Source organism: Diadema setosum, chromosome 9 (assembly GCF_964275005.1).
Source record: "Diadema setosum chromosome 9, eeDiaSeto1, whole genome shotgun sequence".
Lineage (NCBI taxonomy): Eukaryota > Metazoa > Echinodermata > Echinoidea > Diadematoida > Diadematidae > Diadema > Diadema setosum.
The window spans coordinates 23,474,390-23,502,308 of NC_092693.1; the positions used below are offsets into that span (position 1 = coordinate 23,474,390).

At 38.9% G+C, this 27,919-nt stretch overlaps 2 protein-coding genes across 2 annotated transcripts; both read left to right on the top strand.

Annotated features, from left to right (window-relative positions):
* Positions 1 to 3,035: 3,035 nt before the first annotated feature.
* LOC140233250 (uncharacterized) lies at positions 3,036 to 9,156 on the top strand. The gene is made up of 4 exons (XM_072313361.1): positions 3,036 to 3,060; positions 3,793 to 4,380; positions 6,440 to 6,577; positions 8,906 to 9,156. Exons 1-4 carry the CDS (start codon positions 3,036 to 3,038, stop codon positions 9,154 to 9,156), a joined length of 1,002 nt encoding a protein of 333 aa, XP_072169462.1.
* Positions 9,157 to 24,861: 15,705 nt separating this feature from the next.
* On the top strand, positions 24,862 to 25,497 carry LOC140233000 (uncharacterized). Its single transcript, XM_072313107.1, has one exon. The coding sequence runs from the start codon at positions 24,880 to 24,882 to the stop codon at positions 25,486 to 25,488; it is 609 nt and encodes a 202-aa protein (XP_072169208.1). The 5' UTR covers positions 24,862 to 24,879; the 3' UTR covers positions 25,489 to 25,497.
* The last annotated feature ends 2,422 nt before the right edge of the window (positions 25,498 to 27,919 follow it).

The following is a 27,919-nucleotide window of genomic DNA, read 5'->3' on the forward strand; positions in this document are numbered from 1 at the left end:
CATGCAAAAATTTAATACCTTCACCGGAGTATATAGCAGTGACTTTTCTGCTGTGGTATTCTTCAGCACGGGCAGCCAAAATAAAGATTGAGAATATAATTATGTGATTCTATATTCTGCATCATAATCTGCATTTATTGATACATGACATGACAATCGTCTCTTGAAGTAATATGTCATTTTTTTAATGCACATCCTTAAGTGTTATTAAAAAGAAAGATACTCTTCACAATCAAATTTTAGTGAAGTTATCTCTTGGGTTCCTTTGATTTTCCATCTTTTGTGTGTTTCGTTTCTGTATTTGATAATAGTTCAATAGGCTACGTCATCATGGCAATATGTCAACGCGTTGTAGTGAATTAATTGATGCGCAAAGCTGTGACTATTTTCATAATTCTGTCATTGTAAAGATTTCCGACCGAGGATAGAATGATAATTCTTGGGGGGGGGGGGGTGGGAAGCAACTGTTACCGTGCATTTTACGTCATGGGAAGGCCCAGCAGACCAAAAAACAAAACAAAAAGAAAAGCAAAACGCAACATTACTTAACTTCGGAAACACACCCGCGTAAGCGTTTCCGTGACTTTATTGGATTGTAGCATATCACGAGTGCATATGCATGGCTTTAGGAGGTCGGCCATTCAGAAAAGTGTTGGTATAGATCATGATGATGTATGTATATATATATATATATAGTTGAGACAATGTAGATAACAGAAGATGTCGCATGAATATCAGCATCATCACACTATATATATATGTACAATGTATATATATGTTTATGCAGATTCATTTATTCATTCATTCATATGACAGAAGTGCACATGAAGTTTCGCGTTCTTCGTGTTCAACTTGCAGGCCAATGGCATACAGGATATAACGTATTTGTTATCAATTTTGAAATGGATCTTGCGCTTCTCCAGCCGTTTGGGTGTGGTACACATTGCAGTGTGTGTCTCCACTTATTGCAGCGACTTTTTTCTTCATCGGAAACTGTCGAGATTATTTTGTAGACTTTAGTTTGGCGGGCACGGTAATATACTTTATATGACACGACTACATTTCATAAAGCTTTCCAACGCTTTTAAATCGATTACTTCAGGGCGGAATTTCGTTGACCCACAATGGAACGCGTGTACGGATTATCCGCAGGAACAAAGAGAGGCCCGGTTGCTCCATGTAGGCCGTATATTAATCGATGAGTTGTTAAAGCCAAACCATAGTGTTCGTATGTAGTGGCGGATCCAGGCGGGGGCACCCCGGTCGCCCCTTTAAACAAAAAAAGAAAAAGAAAAAAAGGGGTGCGCGTGCGCCCCCTTTTATTTTGTAAAGGCGCCCCCCCCCCCCCCCCCCCCTTTACGGAACTCCTGGATCCTCCCTGTATGCCATGCAGAACTGTTGATTTTTGCTCTAAAATGTACCCATAAGAAATACGTTAGATAACTCTGTCATAATACGATTTCAATCAGGTAATAACGAAAATGCGAAATATTAGCGAAAAGTTTCATCGTAAGTACTTCAACCTCGAACTTATCCGATTGTGGTTACATTCAATTACATCGATTACAATACATCGGGCTACAGCGGTATCCATCGCTCACGAATCTCCATGCAATTTATTCAATGCAAGAGTGATCATCACTATTCTATTTATAGCACCGTTTTGCATACCCATAACTAAACGGGGAGGGCGCGTCGGCAATAGAAGTCGATCGGTATACCGACTTTCATTATTTTTATTTTTATTCATTTTTATCTCAAAATACCACAAAATAACTCATGATCTCAGCAAATCGTATCAGGCAGACAAGTTTCTTGGTAGAACTTTCCGATATATTGCAAGCAACTATCGAATGGTGGAGGAATGAATGTTTTAGGTAAATCAAGCACATAACAAGGTGAAAATTTCACCAAGTTCGCAGACCCCCACAAAAATCTGATATTTCAATAATGTCTCCAAGAACATAGATCACTGAGTCGGAAAAGCAAATACTTAGTAATGGAAGATGGCGGTTTTATCGCACAAATCTTCACGAGAGGTGTTTGTTTTTGTTTTTTTCAGTGAAAACAAGGAATCGAACAGAATGAAATCTATTTTCCCATCACTTGTTCTCGAGTTCAAACAATAAATTTAGCATTGCGACTTTGCAGAGGGATGAATGTTATCACTTGTGGAATTAGTAATGAAAATGACGATTTTTTTTTATTGCGCAATTTTGTAAACCAACCAATCGGAGAGCTGTGAGTCAATGGCATCATCAACTCATATATATCTGAATACTGTTACTGGCCGATTTTACTGTTCTGGGAAAGAAAGAGAAACTTTAAGATGCCGGGAATTTCTCATTTTCTATCTGATCTTAAACCTTCACCGTTTGCATGACTTTTCTTTTGTTGTACGAGGTGAACACATGGTACTTTGAACACAGAGTGGATTTTCCCTCAGAGGATCTGTGCAGTGTTAATCCATGTTGATTTGCGTGGATTCATGATACCCTCAACATTACATATTGTCGCGAAACGAATATCTCGTTCCATATTATTTAATGATATTTTTTCTATTTTTATTTTCAAATTACCTGGATGCGCCACAAAAACAAACAAACAACAAACAAAACAAAACAAAAACGCCCAACTAAGATTCTGCTCATGTGACCTCAACTGTCAATCATTGCTGAGGTTCAAGACGTTGGGATGCACCTTCCCCTATAGATCTAGATCGAGCAATAATTGCATCTTTTTTTTTTTTTTTTTTTTTTTGATTAGTCATATCAGTAGGCCCTACTTCAGCGATGATGACAGACTGATGATAATCTTGGTTTGAAAGTTGTTTTTTTTAACAAAATATTATCATTTATGGGCGTATTCAAGTAACTTGAAGAAAATAGTAGGAAAATTATCGTAGAATATATGGAACGTATCTAGATTTTCGTTTCGCCACATAAGTGAATGCTGATGGTAATATCACGAATCAACACAAGTCAACATGGATTTGCATCGAATAGTTCCTTTAAGTCTGGCAATGAAAGCCTCGGATGAGATGTCTAGTGGTCGACAATGGTGACTAATCGCCTTACATTATTCATTCGTCGTACGGAGGCTGCGACTTTTATTCACGCCATGCTACCAAACACATTTATTATGATAATCGTATCATTGAAATGAACAGCATACGTCAAGTAAAACAAACGAACAAGCCCCCCCCCCCAAAAAAAAAAAAAAAAAGATAGATAAATAAAAGTAATACAATTTTAGCCTTCACTGTTCTTCCACATATTCTCCGTAAGGTGACAACTCTTAAAAGTGTCTGACATCACACTAGCAATGCGTTTATTGACTTGCAATGGAATTGCTGTATTGAGTTGATGGAGTGAATGTCTTTTGTCGCTTGTTTTATGAATATGCGAATGTCTCCTTCATACCAGTATGAAATGTGACGAAAAGCAGTATCTTGTCCAACTTTTTGTGATTGTCTTAATCCGTAGAGGATCTAATACAGTCAAACTTGCCTTGGCGGCTATATGTCTATTTAGCGGCCACAAGCCGTATGCGGCCACTAGAAAATCCCTCCGAGAGAATCACCATGTCAAATAACCTGTCTATAGTGGCCATCTCGACCTGTTTATAACGGACATTTTTGTCCTTATGTGGCCGCTCACGCATAGGCTTGACTATTCATGCAAAAGGATAATTCATCTGTTCGTCCTTTCGTTGTTTCAGTTATCAGAACCATTAAAGTTTGTATAGAACGTATTGTTATACTTTCTTCAATATTCGCGTTGAATCACTCAGAATTTTACATCACCAATTTCATCTCTGTTTTTCCAGTTGACGTGGTTACCCTGTGCATGAATTCTTCATACGCGCAAACGTTCAACGCAGAGGGCAGAATAAACCTTTCGCTTCCTTCGTATGCCGAGGACCGAGGCCAGATGGAGGCCTCACCGCACAATTCGTCGTCGTGTTCCTTCCAGCTTAGCAGCCAGTCGTCGTCCGATCGAATCATCCTCGTTCTTCCAAACGTCAAGAAATCCCGCCACGCCGCGTGCTCCGAGTCGACGGCCGAGGACGAGGTCCACCTCACACTGACGAGACAAATCACCAACGAGGTGCAGAATGACAATTCCGCGTTGGTCTGGGACTTGTGTACGACCGCGACCACCACGACGACGACGACGTCGAGGGGCGGCAATGGGACCAACAACACGGTTCTGAACGACGAGTCTATGGCATTCCAAAATATGTTCTTCACTGCAGGCTCCACCGTCACCGTGATTTTTAATTACTCCTCCTTCTTCGGGAATCTGGACTCTTTTGACGGGAGGGACAGTATTTCAATCTACTTCAAGTCTTTCAAGAGTAACGACCGTTTGGAGGAGGGTAAGAAAAACATTTACTGCCAGAAGAGATATGCATTGTCAGTCTGACTCTACTGCATTGATCTTTATTTTGCTCTAATATTTATAGGACCTGCTTCTGTTGCTGCTGCTGTTGATTATTTTAACGTGTTGGAGTCTCTGGGTTTAGTGTCACCAAGGTTGTCAGAACATAGACATATACAACGGCAAGCATTCCAGACTCGACATACTATTAACCCAGAATAAAATAGAACAGATTACAGTTGAGTATTCTCCTTGGTTTAGGTAATAAATCAAATAAGCAGGCTATTATAAAGGTTTAAGCATATTATTACGATGTAGGTGTAACATGCACTCACAATAAATAAATGAATTGATAAAAGATTATTACTTTAGTTAGTAATCGAAGGAAAAAAAAACTGGACCTGCGCAAAAGCGAGCTTTTACAATATTGTTCATACACCAAATCAAAGTGGTTGCAACAATCAGTACCTAGGAAATGATAATTGTGATGAGGAAGATAAAATTACCGTTAACATTTTTTGAGTCTGAAGATAATATATTTTATGATATATCTCCTTTATAATATTATTATAAAGGACGGTAAGGGTGCTGTGTGGAATACTGATAATTAATACACCAACTGTCTAATCTGTTGTTCTTTTGTAACCATTAATGGTTGTGATTTCTGCAGTCTGTAAAACTCGTCTGCACCCTGCCCCAACTCAGAACAATCGTATTTAAAAGAAAGAAACTGAATAAAGTACCCAGGAACTTTAGAAGACTGCTCCGGGTGTTGAAATAATTCCTATCCAACTGGATAGAATATCCGAATTATTCACAGGCATTAGCATCAAAACCTACTACTGTAACTGATTTGATAGGAAGGAACAACGAACAGTCAAAATGACAACGAAGTCACACATATCAAGGTCAAGTTTTTTTTTCTGATCTTCCGCTTTCATCTCCTTCCTCTGTCAAAGTGAAATTATATTGTAATTATTATCAACGCCTAACCCTTTGCCGTCATGCAGCAACCAGCATTGTAACAGGAGTAAGGAGGAAAGGTCACAAGATGGCGCTCTTTCACTAATTCAATATACTCCAATGCGCAGACAGGATCTTGTATTTCACCTCTTGAAATGCTTGTCGGAGGTGGGGATGGGAAAAAAAAAAGAAAACGAAAAAGAAACAGGGAAAGCAGATGAGATGCTGGGCAAGTTAAGGAAGTCAGTGTAAAGGCTAACCATGAGTATCTGTCCAGAAGTGTCCTCAAGGCGCCAGTTCTCTTCGAGTTGAAACCCCCTGTATAATATTATGTAATTGGTACTGTAGTGGTATTACTAGTATGCGTTTCATTGAGAAATTAACGCCAGCTAACCAGAGGGAAATCGTAAGGACGATCAGTAGATGGCGCTATTTCATACATTTAAGTGATGACAGATTGGGCGGGCGGATTTCACTGACTGACAAGTGATTCTCCCTTATAGTATTTACTGTATGTACTCACCTGCCGGTGTCGCATTGCGCGGCAATTACATGGAAATCCACTGAACAGACGAGAAATTCGTTTGTGAGAATACGTATGAATCCTAATGTAAGAGCATGACTTGTTAGGTGGTTAGAATAAATGCTGCATGCAGGTTCCAAACTTTGCATTAGAAATCAAGGGAAGAAAACGACAGCGAATTGATGTGAAACGTCACACTAAAGTAGTTTCATATGTGCAATGTTGGCTGCTCGTCAACTTATTTTAAGACAACACCTCCATCACATCACATCCGATACCCAGCTCTCAGTCAGTTGTCAATACAATATCTTGGTATACATTTATATGCACATGATAATACATAATTGCATGTATAAGTGTAAACCTAATGTAGAGGCTAAAATGCGTTACGCATATAGATGTCCAGTACAAATTCGATTTGATCGTAAAACCGTGATACATTTATAAACTTTGATTGCAGATTGCGTGCTAAGGCATTGCTGGATGAAGCACCGATTTTAACTTCACACAAACATGATATAATGCATAATGATTTTATCTATCTATCTCTCTACCTTTGTTCACACCCTAGATCTATGCTTGCAGTGCGACCAGAACGACTCATGGGCGTGGCACGCGGGCATATGTTCGGACTTCGCCCTGGACTGTACTACGTCCACACCGGAGCCCACGGAGAAAACGAATGTATTGATCACATGTATTCCAACAGGTATAACGACGGTTTATCACACACGAATGGATGTACATTCTCGATGTCTGCTTCTTTCTTTCCTTCTTTCTTTCTTGCTGTCTTTCTTCCTTCCTTTTTCCCCTTTCTTTTTTTTTTCTTTTTTCCCTTATCTAATCTTTGTTTAGATTTCTACTGGATATTAAAATTCGAGCTGAGGAAAAAAATATCTGAATTACAATACGATGAGAAAGAATATTCAGTAAAATCATATTTCTTGACTTCTGCAATAAAACATTGCATTTATTGCAGCATGACGTGATTAAACGCGAACCCAAAGAACAGGTGATTGATTAAGATAAACCTTGTGATTCTCAAAGTGCACAAGATGTGCATTAAACTTGATAGTTTATTTGTACTTGTAAACACACTTATTCAAATTGATGAAATTCCTGCATCCAATTGTTTTCATTGCAACTGATTGACAAATTGCCCTACATCGACATAACTTAGCAGCACCCGCTGCATGCTACAAGGATTAGAACCCTCCATTTCCAGCAACTTTGTTTCTGCCTTTACCATAATGATATAACATTTAATTGTATCTTTGTTGATAATTTACCTGTGTCTTTATTACATGTTATTATGTTCATCGCATTGTTGTACTGATTTCCTGACCTCTGTATATACGAACATTTCATTGTATTCCTAACTATTTGTTTGTGGGAAATGAAATAAATCAACTTGAACAACTTGAACTTGAACTAGCACTAGCTGTTGGACGGAAGCCCGGTGGTCTAGTGGATAAGACGCCTGCCCGGTGATCGGGGGGGGGGGGGGTGTCATTGGATTGAATCCTGCTCGAGAATGTATGCCCATTATTTCTTTTGTCATGGCTACTACTAAAACGCTGATCAATTATCATTGACGTCGATGTAGGGCAATTAATTGTCAATCATTTGCAATTGTATACACTATGCCACCACATTAAGTTGGTCTTGCATCCAATAAGGGGCATCAAAAGTTTCTTGAAAATGTATCTGTACAATGTTCCTCACGTTCCTCGCTTCTTTTCGTTTTGATTATGATCAGGACAACTATAGCAGGTTATCCCTGTCAATTTCATAATTTTGTCATTCAAGTTCATATTCCGAGCATTAAATTTCACGCATTCCACGCTCGCAGCACTGAAGGTTTGTTACCACTTGGTCTACTATCAGATAATCTACTTCCCAGTTCGTCTACACCACAACGGCTTAAGTCACTTGGTCTACTATCAATTTCGTCTAATGCCCATTTAGTCTACTTCTCACTTGGTCTAATGCCTAGTTTGGACTAAATGGTCATTAAACGAACTGGTTGTAGACAAAACAGGATTAGACCATGTGGGTTGAGACTAAATGGCTACAAGACGAAATGGGAGTAGACCAAGAGATAGATCACCGCACTGAATCAGCAATCAAATTCAAAATCCGGTCATTCAAATTTTACTATGAAAACAATTACGCCATTCGAATCTAAGATAGGAGCATGCATTTCTGCAATCAGCATTAAAATTCATTTCAAGCGGGCGACGGAATCTCGTCGGTCATTCAAATCCGTAAAAAGGAAAACATGTTCCAAATAAGTACATTCAATTGAAAAGAAGTCTAGCATATAGTTAGCTTGGAGTCGAGTATGTTGGGGTTTTTTCACTTAGCTTTGAATATATTACGCTTCATGATGAAGATTAATTATTTTGCCGTGTAGATCCAAATGATCATCCTAAAATTTATCATAATTTCACCCTAATTTTAACTTTATGAGGGTAGATTGCATCTAACGCGAAGGAGTCTGTTTTCCTGTCGTTGTGTTATTTGGATTCACTGCTGATTGGACCTCATCATTCCAAAATTCTTCCAATTATTCCAAAGAATACAAAGAACATACAGCACCTTTAAACATTATCATAAAGGGATATATGCATATAAGCCTTTCTGGTTTGTATATACATGTGTGAAAGAAACTTTCGCCCCTATCCTCCCCCGCCCCCCCCCCCCCTTCCATTTCCCTCTTCCTTAAAAAAAAAAAAAAAAAAAAAAAAAAAAAAAAACCTGGGAAACTGATATTCTGAAAATGGGAAAAAAGCTTGCCGGGACTATCGCGTGAATTTGAATTCACAAGGAAATGCAGTGTTCGCATTTCGAAATTGAACTCACATGCGTGAATTCCAGTTGACGGAAACAAAACAAACCTCCCATAAAAGAATAATTGGGGTTGTTCAGAACCAGTTCCCATGCCAACGAATGGCTATGATATCACATTTTGGTACGCTTTTAATCCTCGTTCCTCTTTTCTTTATTCTGTCTGAAACATCGGCTTCCTTGACAGATATGGCGGAGAAGAAGAAGCGTTCTGAGTTATACAGCATCATGATGGCAGGCGCCATCGTCATCACTCTCCTCATCGTCTCCGTCCACTGCAGCGCCAGTCAAGGTCCCGCGACACGACGTCCCGCAGCCATGGACATAATGCTGCGGGACGACATATCGCGGAGAGGAGGTGGCGGCGGCATGGGCGGTGGGCGTGGCCCCTTTGGAGGCGGACGCAAGCACGGTAACGGGCCAATCGCACACGTATGACGACGACATGGGGAGGGGTCGGCGTCGAAATGAGGCAGGACTATTTATTGTTTGGCGTCAGAATACATAAGCGCGCTATAACGAACGTGAGGATTTCGATGCAACCGCCGTACTGACATGTCGGTTTGGGGCGTTTCTTGGACGACTGACACTAGTGATAAAGCTGCCTGAAGATGCGTCATTCTTCAACCATTTCGAACGTTTTCATTGTTCTGCATACTATGAACTTCACACTAGCCCTGGGTCCCGGTCCAGAAACCACTTTACAAAAAATGCAACTTTCAATAGCTGCAGTTATCACCACTGTAAGAGCATCAAGTTAGACATCAGCCAGTTGTTGTCATACAGTAAACTGCTGCTATTGCGATTGTGCTGGTACAGGAGAACACAAGAACAAACAACAGTGTTTTGTTTTGTTTTTGTTTTGTTTTGTTTTTTTTTTGTTTGTTTTTTGTTTTTGTTTTTTTTTTTTGTTTTTTTTTTTTTGAGTTCCAAACCATTCCTACTGTCGAAAGTGGATACTGGAAGGCGCCGTTGATATCACTTTTCTTTTACACCCACTTTGTGACAAACTCTTTAGGCACATTTTCCAGTCTCGAAGGAAGAGGTCAATTTACGTGCATGGAGCACATTGCTATTTTTGAAACTGCCTATGGTATGGAACTCTTGAATTGATATTTAAGTTTTAACACAACTTTGTTTGTTAAGTCTTCTCAATTTACATCTTTGTGAGCTCTTTATCACCCTAAGCAGGTCATAAGAAGACAGAAACCCAATAAGGCGTTTGGATGCGAGGACTACTTGTAGATTTACTGGAGCGGGCGAGGAACTGCAGCCGACAGGACCGAAGTTTCGGTTCATCGAACACTGACAAGGCTGAACCGGAACTATAGTTTAATCATGATCAATGTGCACCCTTCTCACTGTCATTAATCGTCTCAAAATATCTCCGTTGGACTGCACAATGACAGGCTATTCGCCAAGAAGCAGTGGTCTCCCTATGCTCAGAAGATGTAAAAAACAGGGCATGTATAAAGAGCTTGCTCGCCCACAGCCAGAGTATGGATCTGAGGCATGGAATCCGTACTACACTAGCACAGCACAAGGCACTGAAGGAGTTAAAAAAAAACAGCTGCTCGCTCCGTTCCCCAGGACTACAGATGGCGTACCTCAGCCACAGCCCTTGTATCCAGACTAGGATGGGACACACTACACACACGACGCCTCGCTGCACTATGCACCATGTTCTACAAAGTCCGCTACAATCTTGTCAACATTTCACTTCCACCCTCCATTTCTCCAACCCCTTATATAGGCAGGCACTACCACGAACTCAAATACATGATATCCGAAGCTAAATTTATTGACCCCTGCAAATATTCCTTCTACCCACGTACGCAATGTATTGGTCTGGAATCACTTGCATCAGGGAGATGGTCACCTCCCTGCTTGCATGTACCATGGAGTTAAGGTATAGCGCCATGCGGTGACACGACTTGCTCCTGCGACATTGCTCCGGTCTTATTTTCCCCAAGTACTTAGGGTTAGGGTTATGATAGGGTTTTAGGTTTAGTTTGCTGATTCTGAGGATTAGGGTTATGGTTGTGGGTCTAGTTCATGTTGGGCTTGACGTGCATAATTCACGGGAGCAGTTGCCGCCGGAGAAAATGGAGCCGCGCTATGTATGTACCATGCAATGCTGTCACTGCATCTTCTGCTGATACAACCTTCCATAGAGGGCTGCCCTACCAATCATCAGAAGGTTGCAGTCTCCCTCCTGTATAGGATCCAAAATGCTGCAATCCTGACAGCTTGATTTCTACGCACGCATTTGCCATTTTAATGTAAATAGTGAAAGCACTTCGAAACACCGTCGGCCCAATGTCGCCATGGCACAAATCCATCCCAGTTAAGCTTTCTACGAGCTGCTGCAGGGGATTATACCCATTCAAGGTTCAAGGTTCCAAATTTGATCTCGCCATCGACTGAATCAATCGCAGACGATTTCTCACAACGGTGATGCTCGATTATGACGTCATGTTGGATTTCAGTGAAACCAGAGCGTGCATACACATGCTTAAAACAGTGTGTGTCGTGATCACTGACACTGCCTGTCAGGTCCGTTACCTGTGGTTATTTATGAGACCTGATTGTTACGCTTCAATGCACGATTTCGAAGCATTGTCGCGCGCAGCTCTGATCCACTTTAAAATGAATATCATAGAATGCATTGAGTAATGTGATCGAAGTTACATCAGTCTGATATTGATTGATTGCCGTATGACACAATAGGTCATAAAGCAGGAACATGACAGGAATTTTTAAGTTGCAGTTAATGAGAGAAAAAAAAAATGTGATGGTACGTACAGATCCGTGTGAGCCCTGAAACTTAAAACATTTATTCCAGCAGGTAGATGTGTTGTGAATTAGACAGTGTTAGCTACGAATCACACAATATAACGTTTTACGAAAATTAAAATTTTGATGAGTGTTACGTGGTGTAAGATCAACGTAGAGTTAGGAAAGTATGATATCGTTAATCAACAGCGCAGCGTTTTTCCAGTGTCTGTGTTGGCTGAAATCAGAGATTCATATACACTGTACACGTATATCTGCCTGTATATATTTCAATGAGCCAATATGTGGACCGTACTTTGCGAATTGATCTATGACTCAACCTGTTTTCTTTTTTTCGACATTATTTCATCTCTATCTCTCTATCTATCTATATATCTATCTATTTATCTCTTTCTATAGCTATCTATCTCTATATCTATCTATCAATCTATCTATCTGTCTGTCTATCCATCTATCTGTCTATCTATCTATCTATCTATCTATCTATCTATCTATCTATCTATCTTTCTTATCTATCTATCTATCTATCTATCTATCTATCTGCCTTGTTTTCGCCATCAAGTGAGTCCGGAGTCAGCGGTTAGAGTGAAAATATGATAGTAATTACGTAACTTTGATATGCTGCCATAAGCGCCGACGTGGATTGCCTAGTGTATCATGGAGCACGAATAGAAATTGGCCAAATAAGCGATACAAAGTTTGAAATACCTCCCCCCACACCAGAGCTTCAACATCTTTCATTGAAAAGCGTCGTGCAATCTTTAGTGTTTCCATTTGGAATGATATATCATACTAGTAGTTGATGAGAATAGAGACCGTCCTTCACAGTGTTTCCGAATTCAGCACCGAAAATTTTACTGTGAATAATGACACGTTAGCGTGGGTCAAACTTGGAAATGCACATAAAAATGTATTCATGTATTCAAACGATGAGAAATGTGATTCGACTTTTGACTTTTATATTTTATTTTGTTTAGATGACTGAGGCATCCTCTGATCATGTCATAACGGAATTGTCGTATTGTTAGTTGTCATACTCGTCTGTCAGGATGTCTCTGGCAGCACGATTTGAAATTTTGCTATGTCTGTCTGCCACGTGGGCTGTATGTATAGGGTAAAGTGGAATGCCTAGCAACTAGAGATTTACATGGCATGAAAGCGACGAACTGATATGAAATAATAATGTAAGGTAGGTGCAAAACAGTGTAAAAAGATTGATGTTGGTCATCTAATAAGGCTGGTAAACTGTGACTTAGAAATGGTCGTCTTTTTTTCTGATTGTAAGGTCGCCTACGTGATATTTCGAGGTTCCCATACGAAGCCATGTTGTATGACTTATTTGAAGTAATCTGCCGTGATTCTGGCGCGATTCTGCTGATCATTTCGCAGCAAAGTTAATTCTAAACGATCGTTCTGTTTTTAGGCGACGATGGTCAGAAAACGGTATAGACCGCACCCGGCCAGTGCGCTGACAAACATACTGTGTACGAGTCGATCACATTCATACGGCACTGATGGCATTGTTGCAATAGCGCCCCCTTACGACAATTTTTACACTTTGTGTAGGCTTACTGCAATTGAAGTTTACAGCATTGTGTAAGTTTTTTTTTTTTTTTTTTTGTATGGATAGTAAGTGACAATGATATGTAATAAAATTGTAATAATTTATTCTGTCAGATCTGCTTTTGTCTCTTAAAGCAACACATCACATCATCACATGCACTTTGCCAGCAGACATTATACCGACACTATGCTGTACTATACCACAAATCCCAGCTCTTTGCACAATATCGATCCTCGGGGAGAACAATGCTGTTCCCACTGCGTCCCTCTCGACGGAGGTGTGTAAAGAAATACCCGGTAATGTGATGGCAATGACAATGGCAGTGTTCTTTGGAAGAAGGATACACCCATATAAAAATCTATTTAGGGAGAATGAGACCACAGTTTGATTTTATCATTCTCATCACAGCAAACCGTGTGTAAACTCTGCTTTGAAACGGACTTTCAGCAAACAATTTCTCGACATAAAAAGAATGATTTCGGTCTAGGATCATTCCATCCACTTGATGAAATTCAGAAAATGGGAATAAGTAGCGTTTATTTCAATACGAAGAAAAATCCCTGTGAATCCAATGGAGCCTCACAGTAACTGGGGAAAATTTGCCAGGTATACATGGCTGTGAGAGAGAATGTCGGCATGAATGAAATTTTCTTGTATGTTCTTCACGCTATATACATGTACAACTGACCGATTAGTTTGTATACCCGAAGTTAGTGTATTGTGAAGTGTATGTGAAGGGGTACGGAATTGTGATAATGATCTGAAATTGCAACGTGATTGAGGAAAAATTATGTTTGCAGGTTTGATGAACAGTTTCAACTGCTCAACCCCATAGACCGTCACACTTTTCTTGCCTACAGTAAACTGATTTTTGTGTTTTCAAAGAAATATCACATCTCTTTTTGTTGTTGTTATTGGTGTCAATCCTTTACCAACAAGTAATGCTTCTTTTACGTACTTCCCTTCTTGAAGGAGCACCCTGGTTTTAGTGTGAATTTTGACGTGTTCTGTTACTGCAACATTGAACAAAAATAATTTGCCTTAACCTGATGCAATATTGTAATTTGATTGATATCATTTCATTGCAACACTTGGTGAGTTGAAATTCTCATCTCATTGTGTCTGTGTTCGTTTCAAGACTGATCTCAAATTTAATTCTTTCTATACCGTAACCATGGTAACATCATTTGGCATCAACAAAACAGAAGAAGCTTCCATATTTTCTCCCATTTTTAGTTTTTGTTTTGCTGGCTTACGTCATTATGATGTACATTATAATGTAGTAAGATGGTTTTAAGAAAAAAAAAAACACCCTGACGAATTTCGAGAAAGTTGTTTACTTGCTTGCTAATTTGTTCATTATTTGGTATGGTTTAGTTGTTATTTCAACATGATTATTATTCTTGTTTTCTCAAAGATAATGAATTGAGAACTATTGATCAGTCGCGATTTAATTAAATCGTGTAAGTTATTAGAAAACAACCCGCACACTCACCTCGTAATAATGTCTTTATAGTCGCCCTGAATCCGCGACAGTATAGATTGTATGCACCATAGTAGTCTTTGTGTATAGCTTCCTTGAGGAATATTTTTTCTTTCTTCGACACATAGTAATGTTTTGTCATTGTCTCGTTCAGCAGAAAACTGTAGAGCGGCATCCGTGTGTTTCAAAGAGTATATCACATCATAAAAGACGACACTTTTGTGTTTCTTCTCTCCGAATTACTTTCAAGAGATTATTACTTCTACGCCTCACAGGGGGATAATGGCATACAGCCAGAAAAATACAACAAAGCCTCCTACATAATCATCCGGATGGCATGCATGCATAGGATTAGAACTAATGTACACGTATAAATGAATCATGATTCCAGGTTTTCGGCGTATTCTCTTCTTTGTTTCTCTATTTTTTTCTCGATCCTATAGGGAAATATTGCAACTGATAGAGATGTGAATCTAGATATACAATACAGCGTATCCACTGCTCGTAACTTTGTTGGCTTTTGCAGGTGAATATTTTTTGGGGCATTTTATGTACGTATTCCATTAGTGTATAAATATTATAAAATATCCTGCTGCATGAATACTAGCATAGATATAGCGTCCCTCTACATAAGGTTATACTTTCGTTAGGAAATGAATGATAATTTGTCAATTCGAAGGCTGGGTGTTGTTTTTTATTTTTATTTTTAATCTGCCTATGAATTTTGTGTTTTTTATCCTGATACATTGTGACACCCACTTTATGCAGCAATACACCGTATTCGTGCTACTGTATTTTTGCCTTATTATACGCGGGAAAGTTCGCCTTTTGGGGAGTGTACTTCTGACCTTCTGACATAGACACGCAAGATTCTTTCATCTGCTGTCTTTATTTTTTTTTTTTTTTGTCACTGTACTATTGATTTTTCTGTCTGGCATTGTATATGTGTTATTTTAATTCATTTTCATTCATTCACTTGAAATAGCAAATTGACATGGGATATTGTATTATTGTATGTAGCTGTACAAGGTGCCCATCTACATAATATGCCTAACTATGCCACATTGCTTACGCATATATATGTAATTATGATTACTATGCTTCGTCTTTATAATCGATAGTGCAGTGTAATGTCGAACAATGTTGTAAATCTAATATCCTTACGTAAACACGTGCGTTGGATTTACAAGTGCAGTGGTTTAACATATCAACCATGTATGATATTGCACCAGAAAAAGAAGCTTCCAAGACTTATACGTTATTCATTACACAGTGCAGAGTTTGGATGGTATATATTGCGACATTTTGCACAATGCAATGCATATATATACTACGCAAAATTATGATATCGCCATTGTGAATTAAAGTGAAATTTATGATGTTGCAAGAAGATACGTGTCATGTGTTATTCATTTAGCAACGTCAGGATTAACAGTCGAAAAGACCAGGGAGGTGGAAAGAGACCTCCCTGAATCTGAAAAGACCCTTCTTGTTTACGCTGAAATGCCCTAAACCAGTCAGGTGAGACCCTAAACTTGATTTTCACCAGCTACGTCTCTACACATTGTGCCAAGCGATCTCTGCTGTGTGTGTGCGAGTGTAGGTATGTGTGTGTATGTGTGTGTTTGTGTGTGTCCTTGTTAATTGTTTGTCCCGCTTGAAAGGAGTAACAGCTAGTGAAGGCAGTTTGATGGGTAATGCAAAGTCACACGCACATAATCTGTGGGCCTAAAATGACATCGGTGCAATGACTAATGAGTACACGTGGCTGATCATTATCCCTGTCGAAATAGAAATGACAAGGACTTCACAGTCCACTGATATTATAGGTATTTTGGGGGCATTATTCATGACTACAAAGGGGAGGGAAGGGCGACTTGAAGACTCTCCTTCCTGGGACATAATCTCGCTCCTACCCCCCCCCCCCCCCCGGCCCCAACCTAAGGAAAAAAAAAAAACAACTAACTAATAAACAAACAAAAAACAACACTTTAAACCCGTCTTCCATACCCAGTTCGTCAATTGAAATACTCGGCACAAATCACGGGTTCTTCTACGATTATTGTGAAACGGATAGACAGATATATACAACTATATGTCCTTTGGTAACATTAAGTATGTGGGTATCCTTCAGACATTCATTAATTAACTCGTACTTTTGAAACAAAACGTGCTTGATATACTTCTACAGCTTTCCAGGCTTCTAGTAAGTTCCAGACGTGTCTCTGCAATCCATGTGTTGTAATGATACTCTATAAACGCATTTCAGTGTACAAGTCACTTATGAAACCACACGTCTGATTCCAAACATATACGAGCTCTGCGCTCCATGCTTTGACTTATCGTGCTTCGCTACATGAGTGCAGTATTTACTCGGACAGGTCTGAGCTACGTAGCTCCATGCATGGGTCGCACTACTATGAACACCATTTCACCTGTCGAGGACGTCCGATTTTCAATTTCCCGCCACTTCCTCCGCTGGCGCGAATTGGACGCGGGACACAAACAACACTAACTTGTGTGTGACCCCAAAACGAACTGATCGATCGGTGTACTCATCTGGTCAATTCAACGAGTGACAATACACGAACCCGTCGTTCGCAAAGTGTAAATACCAGCAATTAGCATGACAAAAGACTGGCAGGTCAGAATATCGCGGGAGCTAAAAGCAACAGAGCAAGACGAAAAAGAGGGAAAACAGAGAGAGGGAGAGAGAGAGAGAGAGGGGGGGGGGGGACAGGGGGCGTGGGAGAGTTGGGAGAGGGATTGTAATGGTCGCCACAAAGTCCCATATGTCTCTACAGAAATGAATAATTGTGATGATTTCCTAGTAATTTTGCCCTCATTCAGCGAATTTCTACCAAATTTTTGACATGCACTCTGACTTCACAGGAATGCAGGTGCTCAGGGGAGTGGAATGGCGGACTTCAAGACCCATTTGGTTTGGGTGCTTTTTATATTATATCTATTTCAACAATAACTGGGTGGGGGGTGTTTAGTATGCCTAGAAAATAGTGGATTTATCACTGACATATAGAAATGCACCTGACTCATTGCATCAACCACTGAAACATCATTTTTTCTTATTTTGGAACCCCCCCCCCCCCCAATAACTCACAGTGTTTTAAAACCAAAGGTCTCTAGCGCTCCAGTGAAGAAGGTAAATTGGAAGTAGGATTGCACAGTATTGTTATAAGGATTTCTTCATCACCATACTCCCCCTTCAAGAACGAAATTAGAGAGAGGGGACGTGACTTTGAACTATACACTCCTCTCCATTCCCTCCCTCCATCCCTCTACTAGCTAGCTCATGATATTTCACCGTGCAGGTTCTAATACACCTAGTACAGTACCTCCCTCGCAATGAGACACAGTACGGAATGGTGTGCATTCTGTGTGCGTCCTGCGTGGACGCTTATTATTGTCTTTGAGCACGTGAATGTCACTTGAATTAGGTCACACCGTACGTTTGCTTTTTTATTTCTCATCAGACATTGTTTTTTGAATGAAACATTTCCTCTTCTTCTTCCTCCTCTTCTTTTCCTCCCCTTCCCTCTTCACCGTCATTACCCTTTTCTCCTCCTCCTCCACTCCTCTTTCTCCTCCTTCCCAGCTCATTCTTCTGATTCTTCCGCCCCCTTATGTTTTATTCTATTCATCGTTGTTATATTTCTCTTTCGTCCCTCTTCTTTTTCTAGTTTCTAGTCATCTGCTTCTTCGAACATGTAAGTCTCCTTCGACAATTGCTTTCCATCACAATCACCGTACATATTTCATTTCTAACTTACTTTCTCTTTTTCATTTTTTTTCCCCGTTTCGATCAGAGCTTCGGTGATTTTTGTCCCGTGATTCTTTTAAGAAAACATAATTATTTACACTGTAGGCAGCTAGCTGTTTCCAGCATTTTTCCATCACGCTGATCATATTCCTGTCCCAGGCCTCCGTATCTCCATCTCCAGTTAGAATGTATGAAACTACACTGCAAAAGTCCGGTGTTAAATATGAAACACCGAACCAAACGGGTGTTAGTTTCCGGTGCTCATTTGTGGTGTTAGATTAACATCTTCGGGTGTCACTAATTCAAAATATGAAAATTAGAAATAGTTGTTTTTAATATGTATTTTTAAATTACTGTTCTTCTTGTTGAATTTGAACTTCAACAAGACGATCAAGAATTTTCTGATAAAGTACTCGATTAAAAAAAGGGGGTGTGAACACATTTACACCACAGTAACACCAGTTGGTGTGGTCTCCTATTGAAACTTGGCGGGTAATATACCATTGGCATTAACACCAGCAATATCAAATCAACACCATGCGGTGTCATTGTTGAATTAACACTAGCGCAGTGTCAAAAATATCACCAGTTACAGTGTCAAATTAACACCACGAAGTGCCAGATGAACACTTTTCAACACCATCACAGCATACTTTCTATTTACGCCTGTGGGTGTGGTCCTCTATTGACACTTGATCGGTGTTAGATTTATCAATCAATGGTGTTAAATCTAACATCGATGTTTTTGCAGTGTAAAGCCCCCGCAAATAAGTCAAACAATATTGCACAGACGACACAGACTGTCAGAAATCAACCTAATCCGACTTATTGTCTGTTCTATTTAAGAAAAAAAGAAATGTGAAAAGCTGGCATAATAATATATTATGTTACAACAATATACTGAATTCCATAACTATGAGGTTCACGAGCTCACAGAAAATTCACAAATTAAGCTAAAATATACAAGTAATTATATCATTATTCATCAGGGATCTACATCTCGATATAAATGTGTAATATGCTGTCTGTAACATGTATAAAGCGAAGAACGTATATGTACATATCTTCTGCGTTTCAAGAACTCCTAGTAAGCTTTACAAAAATAAAAGGGAACAGTTATCAAGGGATGTATTCAAAGTCTTTATTTGAGTATTGCCACAGTTTGGGATTTCCTGATTTCTCATATTCATTCCACAGCATGGGGACTATAACAGAAAAACAATGCTCGATATCCTAATGTTATTTTTGTTTTGTACATGGAACATTTTTAATAGATTTTAGTCTGTGTATGCGTGTGTGAGTGTGTGTGTGCGTGTGAGTGTGTGAGTGTGTGTGTGTGTGTGTGTGTTAGGTTTGAGTAGTTACTGCAATATAAATAGGGGCTTGATGAACAAATGCAGTGAGTTCCCCGACTATGCTAGATACCAGGACGCACACACACACACACATAATATATATCATGTATACATAATGCATTGTGATCCTGTATGTACGGAGAGAATAATGACAGAGGGCACGTAAAATCATATGTCGCAATAGAGGAATGCATTAAATGCCAATTGCCTTGATTTTAATTCAAAATCCGTATCCCTTCGTCAGGGATGAAAGTGCTTATATTTATATATATATATATATATATATATATATATATATATATATATATATATATATATATATATATATATAATACATAGATATATACATATAAATATACACATAAATATCATAGTAATTAAAAAGAAAGAATAAAAGATAGAATTATATGAAATATGAAAGTTTAGATAATTTAGAATTGCATCTAACAGAAGTAGAGCGAAGTTTAACTTAATGTTCCACTAACTCATCTCAAGAGTTCTTGATATTGATCACAACTCACATCTCTGATATTGATAATACAGTACCTCCCATGTTGGTCTTCTGCCAAAAACGCGCAGTATTAGAAGTCACAAGAGCTTGGTGCATCCGTGACGACGCTATACTGACGCGGTGTTAACTTCCATATAGTCTGGCTTCTAGGCGTTAAGTTGTTAATTGCTGAAATCTTGACGACTTAGATCGCATATACATGTACTGTATACGGGCAAGAACAAGCGACGTCTCAACAGAGGGAGTGATTCGTGTCCAATGCACATCCTAGATGTTGCATAATTTCTTCTTTCTGAGGAAAATATGATTTATATGTTTATACATGTATACCCAAGAAATTATCTAGATTATGAGAAACAGTTTTCTTTCATCTGGCGGTAATATTGTACTAATTTCAAGGGAATCAGACATTGAGAGAAAACTGATGATAGAAATATGAAATTTCAGTTTATTTTGTAAGGAAGTTTATCCTTTTTGTTAAGTTTAAAATGAAAATGAGGAATTGTTTCGGTCTGATCTACATATCTTATTGAAATAAGGTCTGAAAAAAAGACTCAATCTACCGTAACCCATGGACGCCAAAATGCCCATGCTGCCATTCAATACGTGTAGTATTATTTGAAATACAAAACAACTAGGGGCGTTCAATCAATAACAAAGCTAGGGTTGAGTGCGCAGTGAACGAGCGGACCTTACACGTGTAGGTATTGTGTTTGACGAAAGTGTGTGTGTGTGTGTGTTAGCGGAGACGGAGAGAGAGAGAGAGAGAGAAAGAAAGAGCGCGAGAAGTGGGTGAAAAAGAAGACGACAGAACACAAACAGAAAAAAAATCGACTGGGTTTACGTTCAGCATTTCATTCAGAAAGACACAGAGTAGATTACAGACTCTAATTAGTTTCAAATGTTCGGTATACCTTCAAATTCATCTTCTTCTTTTTTTTTTTTTTCTTGTCCGTACAGGAAGATGTATAGAAAATCTCATCTAGACTCATAATCACACGGCAATTCACAGGGGAACATAAAGTCCCTATTTCACCCTCGCTCACAGTGGTTTGAAAGTAAGGCGCCCATAGGTTACTCGTGCGATACAAGTGACGTGGCGGAAAGAGGTCTGCGGTAGAAAGAACTAGAGTCTCGCCTGGCGTACATGCGCACTCAGCCGCCAGGCACTTCCCTCCAATCGCTGCCAGAGCGGGTCCGAGCGGGTAATGTCACAGCTTCGATAGAAGTCAACAGATTATTGTGATGAGGGCATAGGGCAAGAGGGGAAGTGGGCGTTGTCATTTTTAATCTCCACGTGTATTTCGTATTTATAGTTCAGCTACATCTTACGAATTACATACACACACACACTCTCTCTCTCTCTCTTCACACAATATTCAGTACATGGTCATTTCAACGACCGTACAAATAAGTTGAATGTGACATCAACAACAACAAAAATGTATGTAGTGTGTAGAGGCGTATCTTTCTCTCTCCCTACTTATATTTTCTTCATGATAATCATTACGATAACATAATGTACTGTGAGTATCACAATTTCTCCACCCTCTTTCTTTCCACAAATCTGTCCTTCGTCAAAATATGGTGAGATGCAAACAGGGATAAAGTGATGTAAATGAAAATCATTATCCACACGAATGATCAAGGATGATATATATACAAATGAAAAAAGTCTCTAACCTGATAGTCTCAAAGGGAAATAAGACCTACACATATCCAGGCAATATGCAGACAAATTCTTCATGGCAACAATGCCAATGCTTTGCCACCTATGCCTCAAAACAAACTTCATCAGTTATAGATGACATTTGGTAAGAGTAACAATTCGGCGGCTTGGAACAGTGTGAGCTCACGGTGATTTACATAAACTATTGTGTTATCCCCATTACACAATAAGATAGCCTACGGGAGATATGTCTGTCTTGTGTCATACATTCGGGAAAGTATGATATACCTCGGAGGAAGAGATTTAACAATCAGCTGACATTTTGTCTTGTTATAAATCAATTTCCGGTGTCACCTCAAGTGCGTGTATAGCCATAGATAGTAGCATATCAAAACGTTATCTGGTGCAAAATATCCCCAAAATCCTTTTAATGTTGAAACCTTGTGATGGAGTAATGACGTGACATAAGTCAAGAGATGAACTCATAATGATAATAGTAAGGTCTTATTTACCCAGGGTAGCCTCTTCAGTGTTGCCACTGCTATACCATCGAGGGCCCTGTCATTATCATTACCAAAAAAAAAAAAAAAACACAAAAAAAAAACACAAAAACAAAAACAAAAACAAAAACCCAACGTGTATTCTCTCCTTTTTATTTTTCCTTCTTGCTTGTATATCTTTCTACCCATATGTAAACAAATTTCTTTTTACATACCCACGTATATACATATACATTTTTTTTCTAAGTTTGTCTGTAAACACGTGCTTGTGTATATCAACCTGATATGCATGTGCACTGAATATCATATATTCATCTGATCCTGTAGATATAAGTATATATATATATATATATATATATATATATATATATATATATATATATATATATATATTCATATAATAGTGTGCGTGTGTGTGTTCAAGTATGCGTGTATCTGCACATGCATATCACTTTTGTGTATTCTTAGCCGAGTTGTTAGTTTGGGATATTTACATCATTTACCACTGGTTATTTCTTTAAACACTTTTCAATTTTCGATTTTTTATTTCATTTGGAATCATAACAATATTTCAGACCTGACTCCCAGAGGACTCGCCAGTAACACAAATTAGAATAACTTTAATTGCGTCACTATTTTAAGTGAGAACCTATAAATAAAAGTATTTATTTGCAGCTGCATTTTTGTTAGAAATGAAATAAATGAAATGAAAATAAATGGAATGAAATGGAAACAAAAAAGATCAGCATTTGATAAAGCGACTTCATTCTGGTAGTGACACCAACCAACTTATTCATCTATATTTCATTTTTGAAAATATTCATGATGTACATTTATGGAGAAATGTTTGGAATCTAGATAAGCCTCAAGCACAATCATATCGATATGTTTTAACTGTTATGATCATACAAAGTTATGAAAGAAATCGTATGAGTTTTTACTTTAGAGCATTAAATCTCTACTATCAATCTGTAGTTAAGTTATACAGGTCAATCCTGGTGAACAAGCTATACTCAGACGCAGTCGGCCGTTTCTTCTTGTTGGGCAAAGCAACGATTAATTTTCTTTTTAGACCCATATAAAAGTATAACTTGACAAAGTTGTATGTGATATAATGAATGCTGAAAAATATACAAAAACTAATAAGTGTAATGCTTATTTGCTCTGGTCTTGCATTTCATATTAGGCCTATAGGCCTACCTAAACCACGAAGACCTACTTCAGTTCTGACGTGGTGCACTGTTGGCTAGACCGATGTAATCTGCTTTTGGGTGCACACACGCAAAAACAGGCAGTGGCGTACCATTGTAACGAAAAAAAACTAGCTACTTGTATCAAAAAGTGGTTAAAATGAAACTCTGTATGGGAATTCCAAGGGAAATTCAGTGTCAATCTTATAAACTCTATGAAACTTGGCAGGAGCTTGTCGTTCTCGGGAATAACACTCCAAAAATGCATTACGTAATGCTTGGCGTACAGACGCGACGCTGTCTCCCTGCTCTGCCGAGTACTTTTCCACTCAGAAAGAGCCTGATAAAGTGGGGAAAATGCTTGAATAACGACTCGATATATGAAAATAATCATAATTGAGACATATTATCATATATCTATGTGAAGTTGAAGAGATTGAACTCGACTGACCAATAAAACATGGCAAATACTAAGCCAAATCAGAGGGCAAGTACGAAGTGTACCACAATCGAGCGAGCTTGATTTTCGTGATCACTGTCTTCCGACTGAATGCAAAATACGCCCAAATAGCAATCGGCGAGAATAACTCGGTAACCCCGTATCAAAAACTTGCCAAATTTTAGGAGAAGATACATTATATTAATATTATGTCATGAGATTTGTCAAAATGGATGTAAAAGTCCTTTTACCGATAAAATATGTCATTTTAAGGCGTTTCTGTTGGACAACACTCGCGGGCAGAGACCGTAGCAACCTATGAATCGAGCGGGATTTCTAGCGATTGCTCTGTGTTGCACCCCTAACATTTCGCATTTTGAAAAGTCTAGAAATGGAAAGTCTGCAAGGAAATATTCATGGATATCGTAGAAAAGTATCTGTTCTCAAGGTTTACATACTTTTAAAGTTGGAAAAAATTATATTTATATGATTTTTTTGTGGATGTTTTGCATGTTTCAATTCCAGTTCTGAAATTTCTAGTTTGTCATGCTATTTCCACGAAAATAGCGTCCAAAGTACCTACATTTTGGTATTAAACTGAAGCTCAGATGGTTTTCTATCTAGTGATAGCAATATTATTTCTAGGGCAGGTCTCAGCTGAAGAGAAAATAAACATTTTCAAATAGCATACTAACACAATTTAACACACGAATGCCAACATTGAGCGTACACGTAGAGAATCAGTGTACGTATGGCCGCACCGAGGGAGAGGCTTTCCCCCACGTCCGCATAGAGGTTACTTATACCATGGAAACCGGGAAGTTCAATCATTGTTGTATCGCACTCTCAGCACAAGCAACGAAACACTCCTCAGCCATGGCCCAGGTCAAGAAACCCCGTGCTAAGCCAGCACACCCCAGCTCTTCTGCTATGGTGGTTGCCGCCATCACAGCCCTGAAGGAGCGTGGTGGTTCATCTCTGCAGGCAATCAAGAAGTACATCGCTGCCAACTACAAGGTTGACATCCAAAAGCAGCTTCCTTTCATCAAGCGCGCCATCAAGACCGGAGTGGCCAAGGGAACCCTCGTCCAGGTTAAGGGCAAGGGAGCCAGCGGTTCCTTCAAGCTTGGCAAGACGAAGAAGGCCGGAAAGACCGCAGCCCAGATCGCAAAGGCCAAGGAAAGGAAGGAGAAGGCCAAGGCCAAGGCTAAGGAGGCCAAGGCAAAGAAGGCCGCCAAGGCTAAGGCCAGGAAGGAGAAGGCCAAGGCTAAGGCTGCTGCCAAGAAGGCTGCAAAGAAGGCAACAAAGAAGACCAAGAAGCCCGCTGCAAAGAAGCCCGCAAAGAAGGCAGCCAAGAAGCCCGCAAAGAAGGCAGCCAAGAAGCCAGCAAAGAAGGCCGCCAAGCCAGCAAAGAAGGCAGCCAAGAAGCCAGCGAAGAAGGCCGCCAAGAAGACCACAAAGAAGGCCAAGCCCGCCAAGAAGTAAGAAGCTTGCTTCCTTCTGGCTTGCATCCTTCTGCAACAAAAACCCAACGGCTCTTATCAGAGCCACCCAAATATCCAAGAAAGAATCAAAGAGTGCTCTCGAATTTCATATACCAGTACATTGTAATTTGTACAGTGTTTTACTATTACGATTCCTATCCCATCCCTCTGTATTCCTTTCTATTATCCCACTCTTGGCTCTCACTTTTTTTTTTCTAATTTTTCTTTTTTGTAAGGTAGGTTTTTTTTCCATGAAAAATCTACAATTTGTATTTTTGGGTTCAAATATAAACTGCAGTTGCTGTAGTGCAATAAGGCAATACACGTAAACTATGCAGGTGCCCTATAATCTTTGTGTAACATTGACTATATACAACTGTACATCAAGCAGTCTCCATGCCTCTGAAACTAATTAGTAACTTCTGAAGTACATGACTGTAGTAGTCGTAGTACATGTAGTACACTAATTTATTTCCTATATTTTCCTACTCAGGAAACATCTCCACAAACATAACAGCCGAGGCCGATAGTGGTACGAAAAGTACGAGCTTTATTACAGCTGATATAAAGACTCGCAAAAACGAGCCATTATTCAAAGCGTGAGGCTAATTTACCGTGTAGCTGCGAGCTTTAGACTTTACGAGCAGGTGTCATACAGCAATGTAACAAAACTGATAAACAAAATGGGAAGGTTCTCTTTATCTTAAAGCGCGGTTAGCACCTGTTGTCATGACAAACTTACCTCAGCTGAAAAACACAGCAACAAAACATCTGCCAGTTCTTGAACAAACGTCGGGTCGTTTAATCCAGATGAATACTATAGTACTCGGTACACATACATTTACATGTACTACAATTTAAGACACTACATGTACATGTAGGGCCTCCTTTATATCGTATATGTTTCAGGCAAAATCTACTCAAAAACAAAAAGACCAGAAAATGGGTTGTGTCGTGATGTCTTCTTCAAATTGATACGCGCCATTTCTCATAAACTCATTTCTCGCATAAACGCATTCGAATTGTTCATCTTTTCCGAATAGTTTTCCTCCTTGTTTTGTTTTGTATTCATCACTCGTTTTTTTTTTCTTTTTTCACCTTCTTTTTCTTATTTCCCCTACAAATATGCTATAAAATCACTAATCGTTTTATTGTATTCGTCAGTCTGCATTTTCTCCACAGACATCAACATCCACACGAGGTACTGTATTGATACTTCAAGCCTTCACAATCACTCACTGTAACATTGCAGTACATAAGACTACTCCGTGTTCGAATCGACTTTGATAAATAGACTGATTTAGTAAACTAGAACGGATAAAATCAAAGTTTACCTCAACAGAGTCAAATAAAACCAGATGGTAGAATGCTAACAATTTCATAATAATCCCGTTTTGATTCCAGTTTACACAATTTTAATTTTTTTTTAATGAGACTTAGGTGTATTGTAGATCAAAAGGAAACTTGTAGGGTGATGGCACTACTACCTCAATAAATTCGATGAAAAATGTGTACTTGTAGTTGTAATACATGTATATTGTACTATAATTGTTAAGGGAAACAATACACTAACTTTCATAACTTTACAAATTCTCTTAAATGGATCGTATAGTTTTGGTTGAGACCTAATTTCAGATTTCTAACATTTTTTGGTGAGATAATGAGAAACCTCTTATGAAATATGAAAGAGCATGTAATTCCATGAGGAATTCAATGATTATTATGATGAAAATTGGTTTTGAAATGGTTGAGATATCCAAAACAGAGCTATTCTAATAAAGTGTCGGACCCACATTTTATTACGATCGCTTTGTTTTACTTTGTTTTTGGATGTTTCAGTCATTCCAAACCCGATTTTCTTCAAATAAACTTTTTGCGAGATACCAAGAAAATACTTATGAAATAGTACAGAGCATACCATTTTAAGAGGAAGTCAAAGCCCAATTCTCATCTCAACCGATACTGTACCATCCCTTTAATGTTCGACATTGATTTTGTTGATGTTTGTTCATTTTCCCCCTTCTTGACTGTCGATTGATTTTAGTTTATTCAGCTTTGTTTTTAGTTAAAGTCAGTATGAGCACCGAGTAGAATTACACTTTGCAAACTTGATGCCAAATTGACTGGGTCCTACATCTAATGTATTTGAGAAATGGTTCAAGTAAGTTTGCACATCATTCGAGGTAGGACAAGAATCTACTGGCTCCTACAGCTGATGTATTTGAGAAATGGTAACAGTTTGCACATCATTCGAGGTATAGGACAGGAATCTACACTAAATAGTTTGACCATCATTGCTGTACTCAAATTTCAGTGCACTGTTGCAGTGTTTGACAGTGTTTCTGCATACGGTATGTAAACTGTCGTTGCTTGGCAACATTCTCTGGTAACAATTTGAAGAAACACTTTGGAAAGCTATATGCCTACATACT

Excerpts from the sequence above, each read along its gene's own strand:
- LOC140233000 (XM_072313107.1), top strand. The coding sequence starts at position 24,880 with ATGGCCCAGGTCAAGAAACCCCGTGCTAAGCCAGCACACCCCAGCTCT.
- LOC140233250 (XM_072313361.1), top strand. The coding sequence starts at position 3,036 with ATGAGATGTCTAGTGGTCGACAATG. Across the intron at positions 4,381-6,439 it reads TAACGACCGTTTGGAGGAGG|ATCTATGCTTGCAGTGCGAC; the intron begins GTAAGAAAAACA and ends TTCACACCCTAG. Across the intron at positions 6,578-8,905 it reads GATCACATGTATTCCAACAG|ATATGGCGGAGAAGAAGAAG; the intron begins GTATAACGACGG and ends CTTCCTTGACAG.